Here is a 27,431-nt window from a genome sequence, read left to right as displayed (position 1 = left end):
CTGCGGTAGACATTGTCAAAGGCGATGTGGTAACGGTCGCAGTGCCCGACATGATGCTCGAGGTATTGTTTCCGTTTCGAACGCGATATAAGTACACGCCAACTGAGATGAGATTTTCATGAGCATTTAAAACCAAATTATACCCGCACCAGAAGATAGCTATTGGTCACACAAACTCATACTGATGTCAATAGTAAATTGGCGAAATGTGACTGAGGTGGGCGGAGTCTTTTAACACAGAACGATTTTACGTTTCTGCGCTGGCTCATCTCAGTTGGCGTGTACCTACTATAACTAGGATTCTGGTATTTGAGTCCATATTATTTTATTATTTGTGGGCGTAACTTCTTTTCTCCCAATGGAGTTAACTGACCTTGTTTGTGTACCTGGAAGGATAGATAGCCAGATTTTATTAATGTTCATTGCCTATTTTTCTCTAGTGAAATTATTCATGTTTTTATGTTTTTTTTTTAATTCATATCGCTCCTCCTTGTAATTGAACCCAAAAATACACCCATTAATAAAAATCAAGTTGATCTTATGAATGCCAAAACTACACACTAGAAAATACACTCTCTGTATAAATAATGTCATTCTGTCTCCGGCATAAACTGGCAGAGTCCACCCCTGCACTTATGGTGTTGGAAGAAAGCGTTCCAGGCAAATTAGGTGGCGTTACGTTTTCCACCCATTGATCACGCCTCTGGGAAACCATAGCAACCACAGAAGTGTTGGTTTTCACAGTAAGTTAATAAAACCCTTTTAAAACCTAAAATAGTAATTTAACCAAAATCACATTACCGGTGTTCATAAAATCCACATTAACGTTACATGTTGCAAAGATATTGCGTGTTACGTGATTGTTCGAACGGTAACTCACCTGGATCGTAATGGATAACATGGCGGAGTCTACGAAAATAATTGCCGAAAAACGACTGAGCATAACACGAGAAAATGAACTGCTGCAAAGTTTCGTAAGAATCAACGTTGATGATCACGATAACCCGGCCGAAGAAGTTGAAGGTGAAAAAGAAGACGCGAAAAATGTTGAAGGTATTTATGGAGAATTTTTGAAAGAGACCAAAAAAGTTAAAGTACTGTTTCGACAATTATTGGGATTGTTTTGCTAATTGTTGCAATTTATTTATTGATTAAAGTCACCCTCTAGCATAACTGTTTCATGAAGAGTACACTCGCTGAAAAATCTAGGGCTTCATTGGGAGGTCCTATCAATAATAGGACAATTTTTACTGGTGATGTTTTTGCAAATTTTCCAAATATTTCTATTTCATTCAATGATTATACATCAATGAATATACTAGATTGATTTTCTGATTGATTCGACCGTTACTTGATGAAGATCCATAGTAATTTCATAAACTACACCTTACGAATCGATCTCCACAAACTATATTTGAGAAATATATCACGACATGTTTCGCTAACGCAGTAGCTTCTTCAACAGTGATTTGAATACTTGAAGTTACTTCTTACGTTAATATTTATATAGCGCAGGTAACTACAATTAAGACTACTTCCATCAAATTACCTAAACCTCTATAATTTTTATATACCTGAGGTACCCCTTCAATTATGATTACCTGAAGCATATTACCTCACTTCTACATCAATAATGATACTTTCCCGTTTTTTTTGACTTCGATAATAGTGATCTATTCAAATCCATTGGGTAGGTCGTAACAAGTGGTACGCTCATTTGGCGATGAACTCAATCTCATGGACTTGGTGCTTAACGGGTATTCATGTCCCTCCAACATGATATCCTATGACAGACATCATTGAGTATGAAATTTATTTATGTTACTTTAAAGGTCGTCAGAATTATTTTTCTCTGAGTGTAGGCTGGAAAATATTGAGCATTACAAATTTTTTCAAATTAGAATTTCACAAAATATTATTTGGACTCTGAAATTTTAAAATTTTATCTGATCATGTGACCCTTTGTGATATGTTGACATAATGAAATGAAACGTTCAAATCAAGCTGTGACGGACAATTTTTGTACAAGCCATTATATTGTTTCGAAATTACTGAATTTGTTTTCTCATCTGTCTTGCTTATCTCATCAAGTACACTGGCATTGGTGTTCTTAGCTCTTCATACACCTTTTCTATTATAGAGAAGTTACTTTTCTGAAAGTCTCAGTCAGCTCTTGCATTTTTCTCTGAATAGTCTTCTCGCTTTATCATCTATATTGAGTACGAGTACTCTAAGTACCTGCTTTCTGCAGAAGATTTGAAAATATTCAGGCACATACAAACTATACGATAGAATAACAGAGTGAGTACTAACAATGAATCATAAATATAAATATAAAATATGGAAATACTCTTTTCTAGCCATAACCTGTTTGAAAAATTCCATCAACTTTGAATATCACATGAACGCAGAGGTCTTGATGTGGAAATTTGAGGTCAAGGATTTGGGAGTAGTTAGGTTAGGTTCAAAGTGAGTGGATCTATTCGACTCTCCACCGTAACCCGCAAAGGTTTATTGTGGCTCACACCTATTCACACACGACCAAATAAATCCAGCTTTTCAACGAAGCCGGTTAGTTTGTATGCTGAGTGTTCTTTCAGGTCAGATGGTGAGAGTACGGCTCTGCCGATCTCCAAAAACCTGTTTCGGTCCCCAGCGGGGCAGACACAGAATATGTGCTCTGCTGTTTCATCAATTTTCAAACAGAAGCGACACACACTGTCACACTTTCTTTCGACAGTCCAAGTCTCTGAATATGATGATTCAAACGACAATGACCTATAAGAAAGCCTGTTTCAGACATCGTGGTTCATCCCTACTGTAGTCCAACAACTATTTGGTATCAAGCTTCGAAGGATGAATGAACGCCTTGGAGTTACTGTGGTGCACTGTTTGGATCATTTGGTGTAGTGATGTATATTACTGGAGTGTCGAAAGGATCATCTTTAAGAGGAAGATCACACTTCGATCTTCGTTTCGAAGATGGTCACTTGGTGATCGAAACACGTGTCGAAGTGTTAAAATAAAGGTTTGATGTTGGGAAAAAACTCCAGTGATATGCTCTGGAGTGAGCTAATCCTGGAAGATTCTGCCAGATGTCTATAAATCGTCTTGCCATCCAGGTGTTCAATGTTTGTTTGGCAAAGCCTAAAGCGATACCAGTGACAGATTCAGGTCCGATGAAGCTGCTTGCAGCACCCTCTTTTGCAAAGGAGTCAGCAGCCTCATTGCCTTCCAGACCAGTATGGCCAGGAATCCAGACCAGAGACAATCTGTTTTGTCTTCCTATCGAGGAGAGTGGTTTTTGGCAATTTGCTACCAATTTAGACGTTGCTCGGTAGGAGCCAAGAGCTTCCAACGCCGCTTCACTGTCCGAATAATTTTGAACAACGTCTTTTCTTTAGCAAATCATATTGATAATATAGTCAGGAATGATAATCGTATATTAGGATTTCAGATCAATCAACGTCAAATACTATCCAACAGCTTTGTTACAGCTTAGTAGGACTCCAACTTGAGTTTGCATCTGTAATATGGTTAATACTCGTATGCTCACATGACACTTTCAGAAGGGGTGGAAATGATACAAAGTGAATTCTTTAGGTGCTTGAACAGCTTGTCAAATGTAGGAAGAGCTTTCTGCATTCCGTTACGGTTCCGCACACAAGATGCGCGTTCGTTAGGAGACTATGAGTCTCTTCCTAGATTTGACAAGCTGTAAAAATATCTTGTTTATCCTAACTTAAATACAATTCGTACAACACAACTGTGAAGTGACTTCAAGATTTCAGCTCTGTAACAGAGAAGGCACTTGCTTGCAAAGTGGAAAAAACTCCTGATGCACTACGCCACATTGAGCAAAACCTTGACATTTGATTGAACTTGGCGTGCTTTTTGTGGTCTTGGGTCTCCTCGGCTCTTGACCCATTTAAGCATATCTAGAGGATCTTCGTTAACGTCATTCGACAATTCTAGAAGTGAAGCTCATGCGATGGTTTTCTGGGTCCAAATTCAGCAATGGTGGAATAGATTTCGCTGCCGTTAGGCTTCATGTCCAAAAGTTTTGAAAAAATTGCATGGCATGAGCCAACCGATATGCCGAAATACTCAGCAACTCCTCTCATAGTGACTCGACGATTCACTACAACAATTTTCTTCACTTTCTCAACATTTTCACCGGTTTTTGACGTGCTGAGGCGACCAGGGCAAGCGTCGTCATTCACATCTTCTCGACCTTCTGTGAAGAGGTTGTACCACTTGTTAAATATTTTTGTGACTCAGAGTACAATCATCGTATGTCACTGTCAACATTTCGATGGTTTTCGAGCACTTAATTCTATTTTTGCGAACACGCAAAACACTTTCAACTTAAATGCCTTTTACCAAATAAACTAAACATGCTAAATAGCTAAAATAATGAACATATGTTCGAAACGAGTGTAGCAACACAAAACGAAAAAAAATTGCTAAACTAATATACCTAGCACACAAATTTACTGTATTTTTTGACTAGCCCACGTATATATGGATATAAATCACAGAAAGTTCAATAAGACGTCACCACGTCTTGATGAAGGGTCTGGTTTTATAACTTTACAATAATTAAACAGACAAACTTGATTTGAATGGGATATTTTTTACTGTTATCAAAGAATTCTACAAAAGTATATCACCATCATACTCAGAAATGACAAGTTTTCAACTGAAATAGAATAACAAGAATCCTTTTCATATATTATGCATTGAAAAATTGAAAATTGAAATCGGTACATTATCGACGAATCGATAATTATCATGAAACCACATCCAATTACATTCAAATTGTTACACATACGAATGAGGATGTTATTTCTGTTCCAAAGTTGCGTGTGTGGCATTCCATAAAGATGTTGTCGATCGGCTGCCAAGTGGGTTGTGCATATGTGAATCATGCAGCCTTCACCCAACTGTTCAAGGTTTCAGCAAATGGAATTACACCCTCAATAGAATACCTCTCAAATTTTATAGGAACTGAGCACGAAACATGTATACAGTACTGAGTTTAAATCCAACAAAAGTGTATCCTTTGTTGACGATATACTCATTTTTGAGTAACAGTAGATTTTCATTGACTTTAACTGAATAGAGCTTTCGAAACGAAGTCTCGAAACATCTGTTTCTCCCAACGTTCCTACACAGTAGGATCTGGTGAAATCCTGGCGTAGAATAACTACTTTTTCGGATAATACCTCACAGAGCTTAGTCATGCAGATGTTTCTTGTTCATCCAGCTACAGGATCACGCTAAAATCAATTGAGAATGCACCTACAGACCGGTTTAGAGTTAGTACCTCCCAGCAGTGCAGGAAAGATGCGATCCAAACAGCAGTGTGATTGAGATGCTTCCTCAAAGACCAACTTGATAAACCAGGAACTTGCGAAGAGGTACCAGGTGATTTCACAAACTACACCGGAAAAGACCTTCACAAACTTTATTCACAAAAATATAACATATTTCGCTATCACAATAGCTTTTTTGTAGTGAATTATATCAACATACATGATCTTTTACTCCAACTCTAATAAACCCCACTTAATCGCCATACTCAAACATAATTACCTGGAGCACCTACCCAAATTTTATATACCTCAGGTATATCTTCAATCATGATTACCTAGAGAATAATAAATAAATTCTACTTCAATAATATGAATACAAAGACTATGATAACATCAGTTTCGGGGAAAGAAGTTCAGTAATGTTGATTAATCTGGATCTAGTTGATAAGTCAGAAAAAGTTTGAATTTTTGAGTTTATTCGACCAAGAACCTTATAACAAGTCCCACAATCCAATTTATATAATTCATTTTGGAGCTTGTCCTAATGTATGTATTGGTCAAAGCGGCAGAACATTCAGGAATCGCATCCAGGAACATCATATAAGCTATGTGAATACGAAAATGAGTTCAACATATTCAAATCATCTTTCAGAAGAAAATCATATATTTAACGGAGATTTCGAAATTTCACACACAGAAAATGAAGGTTTGAAGCTAAATCATTTGATATGATATTTGGTATGATATTTTCCTGGTAATCATGATTGTGGATGTACCATGTACCTGAGGAAGTAGTCATAGGTGATTTGTTATGTGTTGAATTACCTAGAAAAATCATATACAAATTTGATGTTTATTCATTTATTGCTCATTTATTGATATAACAAAATATGGAGATCCATTAAATTCTAGGTTTCGGTACCCTGAAAGTAATAAGTAACCTAACATCCTAATATTTAGTTCTTAAAAATATAAATTTACATCAAGGCTGTTATATTGGTAATCCGTGTCACTTCTGTTATGTTCATAACTATATTGCAAGGTTTGATCAAAAGGGTTCACCTGTGACGTCATTGAAGATGATTATACTCCAAACGCAACAATTAGGTAACCCATTTCATGGGACTGAGAAATGAAACTGACTAGATGACAGAATGACATAAATTTGAAAGGAGAAAATCTTTTTTTTATCATCACGGCACATAGCTAGAGCTGAATTGAAAAATTGTGCTCATGGATGGATTTGCTATATACATTATTAGAAGTTGAATAAAAGAGTTTTCTTGTTCTTGAGAAAAAATGAAATTCTCACTTCAGTGTTTTGGATTCGAATTATTCTATCTTCCTAATCTAGCCGCAAACGTTTTCATTATTTCAATTGCTTTGCTCATATTAATATCACACCTCTTGTTGTTTGTATATTGCCTGCTTATTGGCTACATTTGAATATAGCTTTTTGGCAAAAAAGGTAGAAGGAAGCTCATTACTTCAATTACATTCCTTTTAATAGCTATATAACTAATAACTATTCACTTTATTCAGCATCCTTATCTACCAGTGATTCTAGAAGAAAGAATACAATTGATTTAATGTGACAATTTATTGAAAATATATTAACTTCATTTACATAGGGTTGTCAAATGATCATTTACTTCTCTACATGCGAATTTTAATGGATCAATATAGTTAAGTCATCTACGTGCAGCTTGCACAATGAATAAATCTACTTTCTACCACATTAGGGTATTTTTTCCACGACCCACTCTCCGAAAGTAGCTAACCTCATTATTTTTCACTAGTAAAACCCCCCTGTTATAGCCTCCATACATTGCTCCTATCATTTAGAGGCGTTTGCACGTTATAGATTACATGGGGTATGTAAAAATTAGGGCGAAGAATTCGTTTCCAGTGTAGTTTGTGAAATTACTAAGGATCTTAGATATATAGATAGATAGATTTTATTTAAACTGCATTCCAAATAGGTTTACACCCGATTATATGTATACAGTCAATATCATGGAACATAAAATATATGATTTTACAATACACAGAGTAAATGAATACCTAAAATTACATACAAGAGAAACATTGATAAAAACAGGTATACATGGCACATTTTATTTTGAACGACTGTCTTATTTCTAATTCATAACGGAAAAAAAAAATTAAGACTTCGATGACTCACGACTAGATCATTCACTTGCCTAAGGCAGCGATTGAGTGGAGACCCTGATCGGGTGTCTGTATAGAAAACCTTATTACGATTTTTTAGACTAGCACTAGGAACATGAAGATTGATCACACTGAGGAGTTCAGATACATTTATTATCTGATTAAATATGCATGTTGAATATAAATAGTACAATAGACAAAGACTTCGAATATGAAAATTTCTAATTCCCATTTGAAATCCCTGGCGTTTCTTAACACAAAACAAAGGTTTCTGTTTGCATCACGTACAATATATTCAATGGATTTCTGAAGTTGAAGTTCCTATTAAATATGACTCCTAGATCTTCGATTTGAGCAAGTTTTTCCAGTTTGGTGCCATTTATTGAATATTCCCTTGGATTAATAACATTTTTCCGTGAAAAAGACATAACTTTGCATTCAGCATTAAGTTGTTCGTCTCACAAAAGATAGCGGTAGAATCTGAGTCTTTCTGAAGGTTTTCACTGTCTCTTCCATCGTTGACGGTTTGGTATAGTTTGAGATCATCTGCATAGAGTAGGAATTTGGAATGTCTTATATAATCACATATATTGTTTATGAACATTATAAATAAAAGGGGGCCTGGAATTGATCCCTAAGGAACGCCAGAGGTTGGTCTGAATAGTGTCGACCTTTTTCTATTGTAAGCAACAAATTGATCTCTATCTGACAGATATGACTTCACTAATGTTATCATTGATTGATTCATTGAGAATTTCCTTAATTTGGCGATGAGAACTCCATGGTTCACTTTGTCGAATGCTTTCGCTAGGCTTGTGTAGATTACATCAACTTGTTTTCTAGTATTCATGAAGTAACGGCCGAATCAATAAGAAAGAAAGTACCAAGTAGTTTCTTCCATCAGGTGGCAGTAATTGAGAATGTTTTACTTCAAGTCAATCCAAAGAGTGTTGTCCGTAACATTCGAACACTATAAAACGACACTGTTGGTTGCTTCATATTTAACTCTGAATGAAAAGTTAATTCGAACAATCAATAACCTTATTGAAAAGGGTTTTGACTCAAATAATCAAAAGCGTAGAAAGATAAAAATACAACATTTCATACTTTTTGTACCAGTAAAATTCCACTAAAATTTAAAAAGTATGAATATACTGATTATTGATTTCCACTTGTCCCTTTTCACTTATATTATATCAATATGTAGAATGATACCACTTGTCTGAGTCGGCGTATTTATACAGTCCAATCAAATGGTTAAAAGTTGAGTCTTTTGAGGTTATGATATGGCTTTATTGTTCTTTCTCTGGATAGCTCATTTCGTTTGGTTCATAAACTGTTCCAAATGTTTCGCAGACATGGATAATTGGCATCTTTGACGTAAGAACAATTTTTTGCATCCTCAAAGATGCATCGACGGTTCTTACAAATGTGTGCCTGATGACTAAAATCTCTTTAAAATTTTCTCCCAAATAATGAAAATGAAATATCATGAAAAATATCAAGCGGAACATCCCAATATATTGTTGGCCAGTTTAGTTATGAACAATAGACACTGCATTCATGTTATAACTTTGATCAAATGATTGATATGAGTTGTCTTCAGTATTTCATCATCCAGTCAAGGCGGGTAAAAAACGATAGAAAACGAAGTCGAAACCAATTTTTTTACATTTTAATCATTGAAGGACTCCTTTAATAAAACACTTATTTCAAAATTTCAATTACTGCGACAACTGTAACTGGAAATAGAAAGAATATCACTAACTGTAATTATCTTGATAATTCATGCAGAGCTCCGGAGAAGAATCTTTCTTCAGAGTGATCAAATCTCTTCATATCGAAAGTCAATATTTCTGTCATTCAGTAAAACAATAATTTCGAAAAAGTTACAAGATGAATGTAGGCAATTACTCAACGAGTACGATTTTCAATACAGAATCAGATACGAGGAAAAAGCAAGTTATTTCTTTCGACACTTCGAAGAAACTATCCAAAGAGTTCACCCAGGACTCGAAGAAGAAACTAAGGAGAAAAAGACGAAGAGTGGGTCCCAGATATGAAGAGATCTATTGTGACAAAGACCGGGCAGCCGCAGTCAATATGGGTTCTAAGGATATCAAGCAATCTTTGAAATTGAAGCGGAAACAGGATCGTTCAAGGGCATTGCAGATACCAGAGGAAGCGGAGCCTGGAAATTATTTGGCTCTCGGGAACTACGAAATGGGCAGAGGAGATTTTCAAATTGCGATAGACTTCATCTCAAAGGTTGTTGTTTATTCCTATATAAATACTGTTTCAATGCTTGATATCAATTATGTCACATGAAGTTTAATGAGATGATCTCTTTACTGATTTACTCTGTTGATTTTTTTTATTCATCGAAAAAGATTTGCATTACCTCCCCATCAAAAATTATTCGTAGAGGAATATGTCGAAATAGGATATTATTCTTATAATTATATACATATATCGGGATATATCGAGATGTATTCTGCTATTCAAAGGACAAGACAACCGGTGATATTTCCACTTAAAATTCTGAAAATAGTTTGAATATTCGTCATATTCATCAAAAATATCAGAAGAAAATATGTTGAATGATCCAATATACATTTTTATCAATGAAATCGAAATTTTCCAATAAAAATAACGTGGTGAATAGTGGCATTGAGCTGAAAATATTAGTCTTCTGAATGTATTTTTGGACAACTAATACGATCTTATCATCTAAAGGAACAATTCGTTCAGGATAGTCTCAACACCCTACACAGTAGGTTAATGGACTGACACCTATCAGAAAACAACTACTCCCCTGGCTAATACCACGAAGGGCGTTGGATTATATCCGACAGGTGTCAGTGCAGGATTCTTCACAGAAGTTATTCCTGCATATGCTGTTGGCAATACAACTGCTTCAACTGTTCCTTTAGATGATTTGATTTATAGCCAGTCTTCAAGTATGCCCACTGACTATACGTGAAAGATTTTTTTCCTTTTACGAGGAATTGGGCAAATTTGGATATGCAGTTGGTTACCTCGTTCACAGGCAGATGGAGCGACGACAAACCTGTTGTTTGTTGTAGTCTTCAGCTTAGTTCGAGGAATGATACTCTGACGGAATTCGATTTTCAATTATCGGAAATCATCGACTTTATGTTGATGATATACACTACCTTGCACTGACGAGTGGCCAAACAGCCCGAAACCGGTCTGCAAGTGTGTTCCAATAATTGAAAATCTATTGCGGCAGTTGTATTGCCAACAGCATATGCAGGAATAACTTCTGTGAAGAATCCTGCACTGACACCTGTCGGATATAATCCAACGCCCTTCGTGGTATTAGCCAGGGGAGTAGTTGTTTTCTGATAGGTGTCAGTCCATTAACCTACTGTGTAGGGTGTTGAGACTGGCCTGAACGAATTGTTCCTTTAGATGATTTGATTTATAGCCAGTCTTCAAGTATGCCCACTGACTATACGTGTAATACGATCTTGATGGATCAACGAAAGACATCATCCCAACAAATAAAAATATTTGAACCATCTAGTTTTCTAGGAAACCGGCGAAATTGAATAACATTATCAACAAAAGAAATTAATAAAGTTTGAACGAATAGGTATCATCCCTAGAAAAACAAAAAATCATTCCCAAACCGTAGATTTCATGGAGATACATTTTCTATGTATATCATTATATCCTGAAATACTACTCAGGGCTGTTGAACTTGATTAGACAGTTCTAGTTAGCTCATTCAGCCTTGAAAATGACATCAGTTTCAAACTGTATCCTTCTCTTAACCGACAGCCATCTTGGTTTCGGACAGGTTGGAGCCTGGCTCCCTCAATCTTTGGACTGATGTTCGTCAGGAAGTCAAACGGGTCAAGACTGATTTATGAGATGACGACATGAATGTCCTAAGACATCAGTACCGACCTTCACGTGGACCCCTACCTGGTTGGGGTGTTTGGATGAAGATATTGTTCATCTTTTAACTGGAAACGTGAGGGCCTCACCCGACAGAGTGTCTGGGCCTTCTATATCGGGAGGGGGCATAATCCATAGCTTCCGTAACTAACGGGTTATCGTGGGTTTCTGCACAATCCAAGACTTGCCGATTCCTCGACTGGATGAACTACTTAATGGAAGGCAGCTGAAAATCTCTGCGGATGGCATCATTCCGTACAAACCACGGAGCATTCACTATTAACTTATTTTGCAATCTCTCCAGAATGGAGATATTAGACGGGCCGTTTATCCCCAGACGCCTGAAGCGTACATGATGACAGGCTTGAACATCATTTTATAGATCGTAATCTTGTTCTTAAGGCTCAATTTGGAACGTCTGTTGATCAGAGGGTATAGACTTCTGATCCGGCCCTCGATCTTTGCCTTCACGGTTGTGATGTGCGGGTTTCAGGTGAGCCTACGGTCTATTAGATGGCCGAAGTACTTCACCCGCGCCTGCCAGTCGATCTCCCTTCCAGTGATCCTCACTTTTCTGGCCGGAAAAGATATCGTTCTTCCCATGGTTATCGTCTGGGTCTTGTCCGGGTTCACTCGGATCTTCCATTTGAATCTTCAGCGCTCGAGGTCGTCCAATACACGTTGCATGTAGACGACACCGACCTCCCGACCCATAGAAGATGAGAGGAGAGCCGTGTCATCAGCGCACAGATATATCTTCACACGCTCAGACCTCGGAAGGTCACTGGTGAAAACGGATTACAGCGTGGGGGAGATCATGGCCCCCTGTGGCACTCCAGCGAGGATCTCTCTAATGTCAGACAGCCCTCTACTCGAACCTGAAATGTTCTGTTTTTCAGGAAAGACCCAATCCACCGGATCAGACCCCGTGGCAGGTCGAACGCGATTAGTTTATGCAGAAGGCTTTCATGCCATACACGGTCGAAGGCCTTCGAAATGTCTAGTTAAACGACGTGGACTTTTTTGTTTTGATTTAGTACCGCGATGGTGTTTTCGACCAATCTCAGAGCTTGTAACTCAGTGGTGTGTTCTCTCCTGAAGCCGAACTATTCGTCAGGTAGAACATTTCGGTCCTCAACTTCTTCGTTGAGCCTTTGCAGAACGACTCTTTCAGCCAGCTTAGCCGCCGACGAGAGCAGACTAATCGAGCGATAGTTTTGTGGGAACAGCTGGTTCTGACCATGTTTTAGGATCATGATAACGATCGCATGCTTCCACCTTCTGGGGAAGTGACTGAGGGCCCGAACTGTTTATAATATGCAGTAGGTTTTCGACGCAGTTGCCCGGGAGCCTCTTCAACAACTTATTGGTTATTGAATCGACCCCCGGAGCTTACATAAACGCAGTTCTCCAAATGGAAGAAATCCTGAATGGCGAAATTTGAGGTATAATGAGTTGAACCTGATGAGCAGCCACAGTCCGTAGCATATTTCTGATATGTATCACTCTTGGTGGAATCAAATGTGCCAAGTCACTTGAACACTTCCCGTTAAAGTATATATAGAGGAGAGACAAATCCCCAACCATTCTTCTATTGGTTGCAATCAGGCGAATGACTTTTTTCTGGATGAAATCCAGCAGCTTCTGAGTACGCTTAGGGTCAGACCTCCATACATGAGAACAATACTCCAAAGATCATCTGATCTGAGCTTTATAAAGCACTAAGCTAGGTGTGTACAGTTTTCTGTTTCAAAGCCGTGTTCCAAGCTTTTGAGAAGCAGCCTTCGCAATTCCAGCGATATGATTGTGCCAAGACATATTGGTGTGCATTTCAACCCCCAAAAAACTTATCAGAGCAGAAAGCGAAATTGTCTTCTAGATGTGCATCCGCCGAAGTCCTGGAATCCAAATAGAATGACGGGACAAGTATGCTACCGTCAGCAAAGCAATATATTGGATTCTTGGTTTTTCCCAATAAGTCGTTGATAAACAGTAAAAAGAGGGTTGGAGACAATATGGATCCCTGGGAAACACCAGCGTTGATGAGAGAGATATCCATCGACAGCCACCTGGAGGTAACGTTTTTTCAGGAAGCTGGAGAGCCCATACACAAAAACGATTCGACAAGCCATAGTAATTTCCGACATTGTGGATTGTAGTGTGGAAATAGTGGATGTTTTTTTTTCAGACTTGTACCTTTTTGAGCTTTTATCATCTGATACTTCGTAGTAGGAGTAACCCAGGTTCTCAAACCCCTCTATTTTGAGCTATCCCTACGAAACTAAATAATAGGTAATAGGTAATGGGAAATAGTAATAATAGATAATAGGGAACAGTAATGGGTAATATGTATTTCTCACTTTCTTATGATGGTGAGAAATACTATCAACCCTATTTTGTATGGATTTGTACACCAATCCATTTTGCACGATTGAAAAATTGGAGGGAAAATTCACCTGGTTGAAAATAAAAACTCTTATTGAAAATTGGATTAACCTGTTGATTGTAGGTGTTTCGACTGTCTATTTGAGTGAAATATTGAGTTAACTTTCTGAAACTTATAGATATATCTTTCAAATTTCGATAGATGAATATTCACTCAACAACACAATTTTCATGAATTCCAGTACATATTTTGCCCTTATGAGAAATTACCATGAATGTTTTCTTTCTTACTTTTCTGTTTTCTACGTCAAATTTCGAAGTCCAAAATGAGTTTAACCGTCTAGAGTCGACCTCCATTTACCACAAATTTAACTTTATATAACTTTACCACAATCCTTCAAGTTCGCATGTTTCAAATCCAACTTCCGTAATATAAATCCAAATGCATGTTCAGCGTATCTTCGATAGTCATTTAAAACAAATAAAGTTTGATCGATAGAGCACTATGATGAGGGTGCATCTTTATGACTTTGCAGGTTTATATGTCAGTTGGATGATAAAATGAACAATCGATATATTCCGTGATCTCGATGAAGTTTCTGAAAGGAAATGTTTCCTCAATTATCATTGGAACCACACGATAACATCATGGAATTCTAAAAATGAATTGAAGTTTTTTGTAGTTATTTTAGACGAATAATTGCATAGTTGCATGTTCAGAGTGAATTCTTACTATGAAAATGGCACATATAACTTTTAATCTGGGAAAATTAAGAAAATATTTGGCTAAGACAGAAAAAAGTGAAGGGAACAACCTCAGGCGATTGATATTTTACCATAAGTAAATCATTTTGAAATACATTCTGAAGTGAATAACCAAAATTCCAATTTGAGTGAATTTTTTCATTTACAATTTCGATTGAAGACAAACATGAAAAATAAATCTGCAAGATTGATACCTCAAAGTATAATAGTATATTCATTCTAAAGAATCTTATCACAGAATGTTTGTAGATATTTTCACTTCGACCACTTTCATATTCTATTGAACTATCTAGAATGTCAAAAGAATACAATACAATAAAATACAATGCAATGCTTTATTTTTCCTGAGACTTTTTTACAAGCATGGAAATCGTCACATACACAATAAAGATTGGAGTTGAAAAATATCAAGTGATGAAGTATGGAAAAAAACTTTAAATTAATAGCAGATGTAGGAGATAATATAATTATTTAAAACAATTAAAAAAACATAGTATAAATAATCGTGATGTCAAGCAGCCAGATCAGTTTGAAAATATTCATCAAGTGAATAGAAGGCATTTTTGTAGAGAATATTTTTAACGCTATTTCTGAAATTTATGAGATTTGAAAGTCGATGGGAAGGCAAAAAATTGGTTCGTGACAAATCGACTCAAACTGAATACAGACAAAACGCAGTTTTCCCCAAACTCTGCCGCTACATGAAGTGCAAACAGTGTTAAATTTCTTCCATTCCCACATTAGCTATGATGTTAAACTCTGGGGCAACTCAATTGGGGCTGTAAAAATTTTCAAATTGCGGAAAAAAGCTCTCAGAATAATTACCAATTCTGGTTATGGGGATCATTGTCTACCAAACTTTTTGAAATTGAGAATAATATGCCGTTACCCACATTATTTTTCACAATGTTCTCATAGAAATTCATAAAAAATCAACTTCAAAAGAACAAACTGAATTTCAACCTCTCATTCTTATTCTTGTTCAATTCTTATTATGTTCAAATTCAGTTTTTGCTTCTATTCTGTCGAAGAATACATGAATCATGTTAAATGTTTATAATGTGAACATATTCTTATATTTTTCTATCTGTGTTTCTCGTATATTTTTATAATATTTTGATTGTTGAAAAATTACTTTCATGCTATTTTTTGACTTGCTACAAACATTTTATTATATAACTTGGTGAATTAAATTATCTTATCTTATCTACCTCCGCCCTTTTCTGGGAACTGAATTCAACTAGAACAGAAAATTTCTGCACACGAGCATTCAACATAGTTAATTCAATTATTTCGAACTGAACAAACACAAATTCTTATAGAAGGTATAGAAAATCATCATAATCTCTTTTGAAACTTGTATACAGTGAAAAGAAACGAGTATCATCAAAGTGTGGATAATTGTATACATTTTGATAGAATAAAATGTGATGAATTGCGAGATAACTAATCATTTTGCCATATTCTTTTGCCAAATCACCATGGACGAATATAGCATTCAACTACACATGCAAATGATAAAATTGTCTTATCAAAATGGGTGTTCTGTTTGCGTCGCTCACAAGAACTTAGCCTTTCACAGAACACAACTTGGCGAATTTGGCATCGTGACTTGGGCCTGCACTCGTACAACCTGACCCAGGAACTGAAGGTGAGCGACCATAGACAACATGTGTTCGATGAATGGGCTCTGTAGCATGAATAATGCCATAGCCCTTTGTTGCCCTAGCTCGTAAGCCTTTCACCTGGACGTCTTCCCTCTGTCTAGCGCCACTACTGTCAAGGGAACCCCTACTCCTTCGAACTCACCCCCCTCGTGCCGCCGACACGTAACGTCTACCACACGAAGGGACGAATCAGCGGGGGCAGAAGACCCAACTTTATTTAATTCATCTGCAATTACAACTCCTTTATATACAAAATTAAGTTAACTTTATCTAAATACTACAGCTACTTGATACATATTCCATTTCCTAAACGGAAGAGGGAAAAACTAATCACAAAAATAACTACATTTAGTTCAAAGAAAACATAAATTATTAGTCTCCCAGAAAGCCTATACAGTTGAGGTCCACAACGCTATACAGTGTGCCTTGGCATGATTTATCCAGATTGAGAAGATTGGGAAGGCGAACTGACAGCTTGCCTCTCATCCGACTCGTCACACACTACACCAGGCTCTCTTCATATTCGTTTGCAACTCATATTTATTCTTGCCTCTTTCCATTCATGTCTCTCAGTTGCATTACTCCCTTTTCTCGTTCCAGCCGGTCATTCCATTCTCCCCACCCAACTTTATCTCCGTCCATACATCTCTCAATCACATGTTCTGCCGTTTCAGGCTCCTCCCAACCACATGAGCAGGGTACCTCCGGAACCAGGTTGAACCTGGCCAAGTATCCTGTAAAATTACCGTGCCCCGTGAACAATTGGACTGCCTTCCTCGACAGGTTCAATAATTCATACCCGACTGCTCTACAGAATCTGTAGAGCGGTCGCCTAGTCGTTTTCTCATTCTCTCTGCCATTCTTCCATGATACTTTCCTCAATCCTCTTCCACTCCTCTCTCTCTAACTTCTCATACGCCTGACTCGAAATATTGTCTTTATTCATCTCTTTATTGGCCTCAAGATACGCTTTTTTATTTCCAGGATTCCCATGATGATGTCCCTTTCGCCAGACGACTTGGGTCCGTGCTCCCCTTATATTCCTTTACTCAATCATTCGCTGGATCACAGCTACCCTTTCATTCTTCACTCGTACTGTCTTCATCAGTTCAACCAGTATCGCACAGTCTCTGACTACTTTGACATTCTCATTTATGCTCCGAATTCCGATCGCTCGTTATATAGCAACCAGTTCCACTTCATTCACACTGCTCTGTCCGGAAATCCTTTCATTCTCTCTCGTTCTTTTTGTATGCCCAGCCTGTACCCGTTCTTCTATCGCTCTCACTAACACCAGCGTCCACGTACACTTCAGTCATTTCCTCATCCGGCATCTCTTCCTCCAGCAACAACCCTTGCATCCAGGGGAGTATCCTGTCTACCCCGTTCACTCTGTTACCAATCGTTCTTTCACTATCCATTTTCCATTCATGGTATCTAGCCCTGACTTCAATTTGAAGTGGGGCTAAACCTGAGCTCTGGAGCAGTTGGAAACTGACTAATTTTCATCGCAAAATGGTCTTCAGCGATGAGGTCTATTTTTGGATGAATGGGTACGTGAACAAACAAAATTGTCGATTTTGAAACGATACAAATCCATATAAGATCCGAGAGCGTCCAATGCATCCCGAAAAAGTTACTGTTTGGTGTGGATTTTGGGCTGGCACCGTTATCGTCCATGTTTCTTTGATAACGACGTTGACCAGGCCATCACTGTTAACGGCGAACATTGTAGGTAGATGATTACCACCTTTTTTTTTGTCCTGAATTGGATGATCTGGAGACCAACGACATGTGGTTAAAACAGGGCGACGCTACGTGTTGCACAGCGCATGCCACATTGGATATTCCAAACGAGCGATCTGAGGACATGGTCATCTCACGTGTAGGTGATGTGAACTGGCCACCGAGACCGTGCGATTTGTCCCCATTAGACTTTTTATTGTGCAGTTTTCTTGAGTCGCAGGTGTATGCAAATGAGCTACAAACCACACCGCTGTTTCAACTCGCCATAGATCTCATTGTGTGAATCACAAATGCGTTGCTAGACTCCACTGTTCTTGAAGGACAAACCTGTTAATCGCATAGCCACAGGTAGACAGCTGTATCAGCCTATTGGCCCTCAAATTGGCAAACCACAATATAGTACAGCCAAGTGTAATGATGGGTAACACTTGGTTACAAAAAGAAAGGAATACAAATGCACAGAGCCATCAGCAGAAGCCAGTCGCACATTTATGGTTTCAGTTAATAGATCTTGTCTAGGAAATAATGATAACAATGTGTAGAGATATTCACAACATCACGGAAAAATTCAGATACAGAACTACAGCGAAGGCACCCTGTACATGTATTGAAATCCACAGACTTGACAGGAAACAAGTACGAAAGAATGCGAAATTCAAATTTCATAATTTGTGTACCAAATTTTATTAATTTTCAAAAAACAGACAATCGATATGGGTTGTAAATTAATGTCAGATGAAGCAAAATTATATCTGTCAAGTAAAATTGGAAAATAAACTTATTGTAAATATTTAGAAATAATGAAAATTTCGAATAATATTGTTGTAAACGTAAACCATTTTCTTAGATACGGACATCAAGTGATGCTTTTGAAGAATTTTTATACTTAGAAACAAGTGGGGTTAACCATTTCTGTACATAATTGTTAAGTGAAAATGTATTTGAATTTAGGAACAAATAGCAAAATCGTAGAACAGAAAATTTTTGTGATAATAAAGTTGAAAATTTAAAGTAATGAAAATTGAGAGTTGGTAACTAAGGAAATTAGGAGATTTTCAACTTTTTCATCAACAACAGGATTCTTCTCAAGACAACGATGGTGAACGCCCCGGAAATTTTTTGTCTCCATAAAATAAATAATATCTTAATAGAAAGTTAGAAAATTGAATCTTATTGTATTGTATGAAAATAATGAAATACATACAAATGTAGAAAAAAACCAACCTGATAAGCCAGATCCAGTCCAAGTTCCAGTGATTGTGATATTCCCACTAAGGTGAAGGAGATTCCAAAGACTAGAAAACTCACACTACACAAAAACATTAGAGGAAAACCAGTTATTTACTTATTCCACTTCAAATATCAAATATATGCATATATAAAAGAAATTGTCCAAGAACAAAAAACGGGACAATTGAATCAAAATTTGAATTCAAGAATTTCTATTACAAAACAAACAAGAGACAGTGACCTTGAATTATTAATTGACATTTCACAGACAAATAGTGCGTTCCGATATTCACAATAATTAGTTCGGTGTAGGCTTAGAACATTTTTAGAATTACTAAAATTTCTCTTTTCCTAATTTATATATTTTCAATTTAACATTTTCACATTTCTTATTGAATTGTTCTACATTTTCTTAAGTCAACTACCTGGACATAACTATCGGATACAACCACAACAAACATAATTTTAAATGGCAATATACAGGAAACCTACACAAACAAGCTCCACCATACCTGCAAGTTCAAACCACCCACCGTCACACAAAATGGCTGCCTATAACGAATTCATATACAGAATGTTAAGGATACCACTTAGCAATGAATCCCGGAACAAGAAAAGGAAAATCATATACCAAATAGCGAACGAGCACGGATTCACCCAAAAGACAATAGATAAACTAGAAAATAGAATCGAACAAAAAATACAGAACAAGGATCAAACTATTCCAACAAATAAAACAACACAACGATGGACAACATTCAAATACGTAGGTCACGAAACTAAAAAACTAACAAATATCTTCAAACCCCTCAACATCACATACAAGCCGAACACAAAAATAACACCAAAATGGCATACATAAACCCAATAATATATAAATCAAACCTATAAAACACGCCATACAAAACAAACATAACTTTTCCTCACCACAGAACAAACAACTCATATATATATATATATATATATATATATATATATATATATATATATATATATATATATATTGAATCTAAGGAGTAGGCAGATTGAGGCCCCGACGTCAAGCTACTTATTCTTGAAAATGGCTCCAAAATGGGAGCCAAAACGTCGAACTCAAAATTACAGACGTAGTTCAACCCGAACTCGAAGTCAACACAATTTGATGAAATTATATAAAATGAACAAAAGAAATGAACTCATGATATTCTGATTTAATTCTTACATTGTGTTTATTTATAATGCTGATTTTCCACAATAAACCAAAAAATTAATCCTTTGTCTTACCATATAATAACACAATCTTTAACAAAATTATTGAAACTAGTCCACTCTCTTCACGTATGTTTTCCTCAAAGAGTACAATCCTGTTGAAGTAAACTTTCTGTTATTTCATATTGCATTTCAGTCGTCATGAGTCACGTCCTATATGCTACATTAAAATGATTTCCCGTGGGATGCTGATTTCGCAAATATTTCCCCATCTCACTCATTTCCATTTCAGGCTCTCGAACTCAATCCAACCGAGAAAAGTGCTTTGGTAGCCAGAAGCAAATGTTACATATTACTAGGTCAACCAAAAAACGCATTGCAAGATGCCGAACTCGCTCTGCAAATCGATAAAAATTTCATCAAAGCCATTTATCAAAAAGCGGAGGCGTTGTATTACCTCGGAGATTTCGAACTAGGCCTGATGTTCTACCACAGGGGTCTTCACGTTAGGCCCGACCACGAAGGATTCAAGCTGGGTGTTCACAAAGCTCAGAAAGCGATTGAGAATGCAATCGGTACGATTTCGAAAGTGAAGGGGGCAGGAAAGAAGGTCGAAACGACGTCCAATATCTCCATCGAGGAAACCAGGAATATAAGTAAGAATTGTCTTTCATTTGTTCATTCATTAATCATTTAGTAATATAAAATCAGTATTCAGTATGAAAAAAAATGTCAGTGAACACATTATATTTCATAATAAGCTCAAAATCCTTTTATACGGTGCATTCCATTTGAAATGAGCTACTCTGAATAACTTTTGGTACAATGATTTTCATGAAAAACAAAAAAACATGTCAACAATAGTATACAAGAGGACATATTCACAATTAATGTGAGCATGTCACCAATTTTTTTTAAATGGATCACCCTATATTGTTTCACATTATCAGGTACTCCATGATGGGTAGATTTCAACAGAGTACAAAACGTACACATATAACATTAATGTTGAATACATTAAAATGGTTATCAGTAAAAAATTACTTTCGTTATTTAGCATTAATATTTATTTTTAAAATTAAAACTGGTGATGTTCCTGTATATCTAAGTGACAAATTAAAGTATAACTTTGAATATCATGAATACAATACAAGAAGTCGCAATAACTTTCATATACGTCAGACTAGTAATGTCAATTCAAATAATACAGTTTTCATTAAAGGAGTTCAAGCATTCAACGAACTACCGGAGGATATTAAGAATGCTACCTCTCTAAATATATTCAAAAGAAAATTGAAAGTGCACCTTTTAGACCTACAAAGTGTTTAGTATAGGAACCTGCTAATACAGTTTTTTTTTTCTTCTTTTTATTTTATTTATTATGCTGTTTTTATTTATATGTTTCAATGCACATGATTTTAAATTTTAATTGTGACATTTAAATTTTTAACCTAGATTAAGACTAATATTGTAACTGCATTAGCTTGTGCTAAATAAACGATACATATATGGTCTGAAGCTTATGGTTCGGGAGCTACACATTATTTGAGTTGAAAACGAGCCACTATAAATGAATTTTGAAACAATAATTCGCAGGAAAAATAAAAAACAGGTCAGCAACTATACAGAAGGCCGCGTTTCAAAATATACGTTCTAGTGACAAATATGGAAGCAATAAATCAGAAAAAGAGATATTTTATTAATTCTTGAATCAAAATCTCATGACTGGACAATGAGAAAAAAAAAATTCTATAGGTAATATAAAAAAATGTTTTCACCAACTTCCATGTAAAGGTACAAAGGATCTTCCATTGCTGCCCTCACATAGTTGAGAATTCCGAATTCTGCAATGCCTCATGTTATTCTCTCTCAAATCTTCCAATGTTGTTGATTCTATCTCATATACTTTCGATTTCAAATGACCTCATAGAAAGAAATCTTCAGGAGTGAGATCTGGAGACCGTGGTAGCCATTCTTTGGGATCTCTTCTGCCAATCCAGCCACCAGAAAAATGATTATCCAAAAATTGTTGCACTGGAGCTACATAATGAAGAGGTCTACCCTCCTGCTGGAAAACTATTTCGTTTTCGAATTAATTTATATCCTCCTCAATTGCCCTATTGATGCACGGTATTATTCAATTCTCCAACATATCCAAATATTTATCACTAGTCAAATTATCATCGATAATGTCCCTTCTCTTGTCGATGTCATGTTTTCATTCATTCCCTGAAAATTTCCATTATTGGCACTTAGCGCTAAGAGCAATTTACGTCTTCGTATATTGAGAACAAATATTACTAAACGTATTGTGTTTCTTCCTAACTTTGGGAGATTTCAGATAATTAGATTCCAAACTCTTCTTTATACTAGGTAATTTATTTGATATCGTCTCTCTCAATAAATACAAATCGAAACTTTCCACTTTCACCTTTTTCAAGTGAAATGAAAACAATATTATTAATGATGTTTCTCAACTTTCCAGAATTCATACAAAAATTCATTTTAGTTGTGGAATATATTTTCTGATTTCGATATTGGAAGTTGATCTAGACAACGATAAATCTTCAAACATAGTTCCTAGTATTCAAGTATATACGTAGTCAAATCGAATGGCATAAAAACTAAATTGTTACCGAATTTTTTGATCTGACCATTATTTTTATGTAGGAGGTTTTATATGGTACTAGTACTATATTGCTGTATCGCTGCTGTTATAATGTTCTGACAGAATCAGAATCAACAAACTTAGGCGTGCGCAGCGTTATAGAACAGTGCTTTCAAAAAATTGTTCTACAGCGCCATCTAGTGGCGAGTTACAGAAAAATTGATAGCCTAAAAACTTTCTCTATGAAAAAAAACTTATATATGTCAAGTTTCATCACGATCGGTTGAGCGATGTAGAAGTTTATCACTTACCAACCAACCAACCAACCAACAAACATCCATTTTTATATATTAGAATAAGCCAGTAAATTTATCAGACCCGGTACATTATTCTTTCATTCAGCTGTTCGGATTGGCTTTGTATAAACTATAAGAATTCCAAGAATCTAGAACTCTTGTCTTCGATTTTCTATGAAAATAAAAAAATCAATCATAGACCTGCCGCTTTCATAGCTACTGATTTAATAAGAATAATGATATTTAGCTGTTTTTTTTTCCTAAACAATGTTAAAATATTTAGGTATCAACTATTGCAAATCATTGATGCGAATTACTTTGGATGACAGGTAGGTACTTGATTTTTTACACAGAATAAGCTGGTCACACTCTTCATTACTGCTTCACTTCACTATTTCATCTTCACCAAACTTTCCATGGTACATCAGTATTATCATTTTTGATATAGTACAATATAGTACACTATAGAATCACGGAGCATCTGGAGCTGACATATCTAAAGTCTTTAAAGATTTACTAATTGTGTTACGATGTCATGCATTTGCTAAATCGTTTTTATTCGTCTTTCCAAGTGTCTTAAGATCATTCCTTACGAATAGTAATTGATGGTTCCCAATTGAACCCTTTTATCATCAACGCTAGCGTTTCCTTCCACACAGCAACAATCTATTTCAAAAGACCAGAAATCGAATATACTGCTTTGTTGTAAGTTTTTCCATTCTGACAAGAAATATTACGTCTTGATGAGGGTCTGGAGAAGATTTTGGTTAGGTGCGACAAAAACCAAGTAGAAACTGCTGCCAATATATCATTTCATCTGGAAGTTTTTGTGTTTTCTGCCTTTTTCGTGAATCACTTCTTCACATGATAAGTCTTCATGTTCTCTTTCTATCCAAGATTGTTGATATTAAGGAGAACCGAGTTCCAAATAGCGTTGTCTACTAATATGAAAGCATTCTCATTGAAAATGATTTTGTACAATAAATATTGATTTTCGATGAACAACCACAGAAAAATATTAAGGTACAATTGAAGATAATGGTGCAGTGATGCATCTGATTATGAATGGTCAGTATAAAAGCTCTCATTTTTCTCACACCTACACTTCAGTAAATAAGAACAGCTGGTGATGATTATTGTATATGTTGGAGAAACAGTTCTGGTTAGGTTAGTTGGACACTTTCCATGGGTGCATTTAGAGAACAAACTTTGAATACTTGTTCGCTTATTGGTGACACATGAGAGAAAAGACTATGTCCATATAGACCATTAAATCATGATAGTATGTTCATGTGTGGTTCTGACACGTACCTACTTTCTTTGAAAAAAATCATTGTCTGGGGTTGGAATAAACTTTCTTATCATTCGTGAGGAATGGAGAATCAGTTAAGATAATGAATTCTCTTGTCAAATACGCAATAGATTCTTCATGTTTTTTGATTGCATTGATTCACAAACTGTTCACACAAAATATTGTATTTACAGCGCATACGATTTACATAATTTAGCATTGAGTGTTTTGTCCTTGGCGAAACACTAATCCCCAACATTTTGGCATCCAAGGTCATTTCGACCATGGAAGTACCAATCAGAGAAACAGTGAAATCCTTGAACGACATTTCCAAATGATTCATCAGCCCTTCTTGAGACGGATCAGATACATTATTCCTTGTGAAAAGGATCCTCAGGCTTTAATGCAAATCTACTAGCTGAACACTATAATCCACAATACCGGAAATTACTTTTCGACAGCGAAATTTGAAACAGCTCAATATCAACAAAGCGTATGGCCCTGCTGAAGAGCCCGTCATCTTACTTAAAGAGTTATGTCTTGGCACAATCATGTCGCTGGAATTGCAAAGGCTGCTTGGAACACTGTTCTGAACCAAGAGGATAATCAAACTGTTTGATCTTCCTCTTGAAGATGATCATTTGGTGATCGAAACACGTGTCGAGGTGTTAAAATAATGGTTTGATGTTGGAAAAAAACTCGAGTAATATTTAATACTTCACCAAAGGTTCCAAACAGTGCATCACAAGATTTCTGTGATGATTGCTGTGATCAGGAATTGGAATGACATATAGTCGATTCAAAGGCCTATAATCATTAAAGAAGGACCTCTATCATTCCATTCAATACTATGATTAAATCACAATATGAAGAGATCATTGTCCATATGAAAATGAGTATTGGCAGTTGGCAAAACATGAAAAAAATACTAAGATCTGTCTTGAAAACGATTCAAATCTCATTGAAAACCAACGGCTCACCCTTTTTGTCCTTTTAATTAAAATATTCAAACAGAAAGTTATCAATAAGTAGAACATGAAACGAATGTTTACTTTTGTCGTTATTTCAGGTCCTGAATCCAAAACGAGTGACAAATCATCTACTCCAACAACTGGAAAGGTAACTAAAACTGCAAGAAAAAGCAGGCTTCTTCGTGAACTTGAAGCAGATAAGGAATATTTGGATAATTTGTTACATAATCCGAATATCAAATGCAAGTACAAGGAAAACAACAATACCGTCGAGAAGTGTATCAAAGAGACCGTGGAATATTTGAACGAAAGGCAAGAGTTTTGGAGGCAGCAGTTACCACCAAATTTGAAGTAGAATATTGTTTATGACATAGTTGGTGCTTCCCGCATAACCTGTCCTGCTAGTAGTTGGTGTTCAAGGAGAATCGGTTTGAGATAAAAGAAGATAATTGCATTGTAATATTTCTTGAAAATATTCCCGAGTGGAAACATCATAATTCGGGTTTGAATTTTCCATTCGTTTAAAAAATAATACACTGTATGGTAAACTGTTGTTCGATCAACACATTTAGAAAAAAAGTATTAGTTTTTTAGCAAAGATACATCTGAGTGGATTTTTTTCGTTGTTCTAGATACATTATAGCCTCAGGGATCCTATTTCAATGAGAATATATTTTCAAAGCTATGTTTATGGCTACAAACTTCCACTTTGCTTCACTAAACATCTGATTCAATAGGAGTTGTACCTAGTGAAAAATAATAAATTCATTATCTACAAGTATTATTTTTTCCGCAACAGAATATTGTAAGAATAGCAAAACCCTTTTGAGAGATTACCCATTTTTGTGTCCAGAATAATTTACAATTGAAAATCTTCAATCTTTGACATTTGTCGAGAAGCCTCGATGCTGAAACACGTCACGAATATTGAAGATGTTTACTTGGATATAGTAGATGTAGAACATCTGTCGAGTTTTTCATTGTTTTTTCATAGTACACTGTTCAAAATCTGTACTATAGTTTGTTTAGTATTGTCTGAGAGTAAAAGAATTTCAAGAATGCAAACATGTCGCTACATCAACATAGTCGTCTTAAGCAAATAGCACTACAATTCACCCACAAAATCATTGAGATGTGTCTAACCTCTATATTCCTTGAGGACGCCGCTAACGAGCCATTAGAATAGGGATACGCGACAAAGAACGCCAAAACACCGACAAAGAATGCGAAAATACCGCCAAAAGAACCGGTCGATGTTTTTTCTGATATTACGTTTAAGATATCAATAGGCGTCGGACTGGGGGTATCAATATAAATTTTCCATCGATATATTCTGTATGATGAGAAGGTAATTAAAATATGGTGACAACTGATTCTGTTGAAATATTTTATTTCGGGAAGGACAATTTATATTTTAAATAGTTTTTTATTATTTAGAATTGTTACCTTCTACAGGTCTATAAAATAATCAGAATAATAAATTTACAAATGAATACAAATGTAGAAAAGGTAAAAAGTAACTGCATTTGATAAATTAGCTTTTTGGAAAAAAAAAATCAAATTTGTCATTAACTTGAATTTAAAAAATTTTGCGTATTGAAAGAAATATGTATCATCTGGTGACGTTTTAACGACTCTATTCATTTTCTTTGTCCAACGTATTCAAATCAAAATATTATAATTTGTAGTTATGATTCGTCTTTTGACGTAAATACATTTGATATTATTATTATCATTGACACTGATATCAAATTGATCGACGGTATGATAATGAAGATGGAGGAAGTATTCGAAACCTCACCAGATAAGTATACAAATAGAATAGATTTTCGCAGTTAGAACTTTGACTTTGATATTAAAAAAAAAA

General features: G+C 35.9%; 1 protein-coding gene across 1 annotated transcript; it reads left to right on the top strand.

The window, feature by feature from the left end:
* Positions 1-749: 749 nt before the first annotated feature.
* Positions 750-26,921, top strand: LOC111507926 (outer dynein arm-docking complex subunit 4). Its single transcript, XM_023163310.2, has 4 exons — positions 750-1,053; positions 9,430-9,758; positions 20,691-21,054; positions 25,663-26,921. The coding sequence occupies exons 1-4, from the start codon at positions 891-893 to the stop codon at positions 25,917-25,919; spliced, it is 1,113 nt and encodes a 370-aa protein (XP_023019078.2). The 5' UTR covers positions 750-890; the 3' UTR covers positions 25,920-26,921.
* Positions 26,922-27,431: the final 510 nt, after the last annotated feature.

The sequence above is a fragment of the Leptinotarsa decemlineata genome, unplaced genomic scaffold, assembly GCF_025532065.1.
Source record: "Leptinotarsa decemlineata unplaced genomic scaffold, Ldec_3_MD MMD2_P_RNA_scaffold_5, whole genome shotgun sequence".
NCBI classification, from domain to species: domain Eukaryota; kingdom Metazoa; phylum Arthropoda; class Insecta; order Coleoptera; family Chrysomelidae; genus Leptinotarsa; species Leptinotarsa decemlineata.
This window is presented reverse-complemented; position numbering and strand designations above follow the sequence as displayed.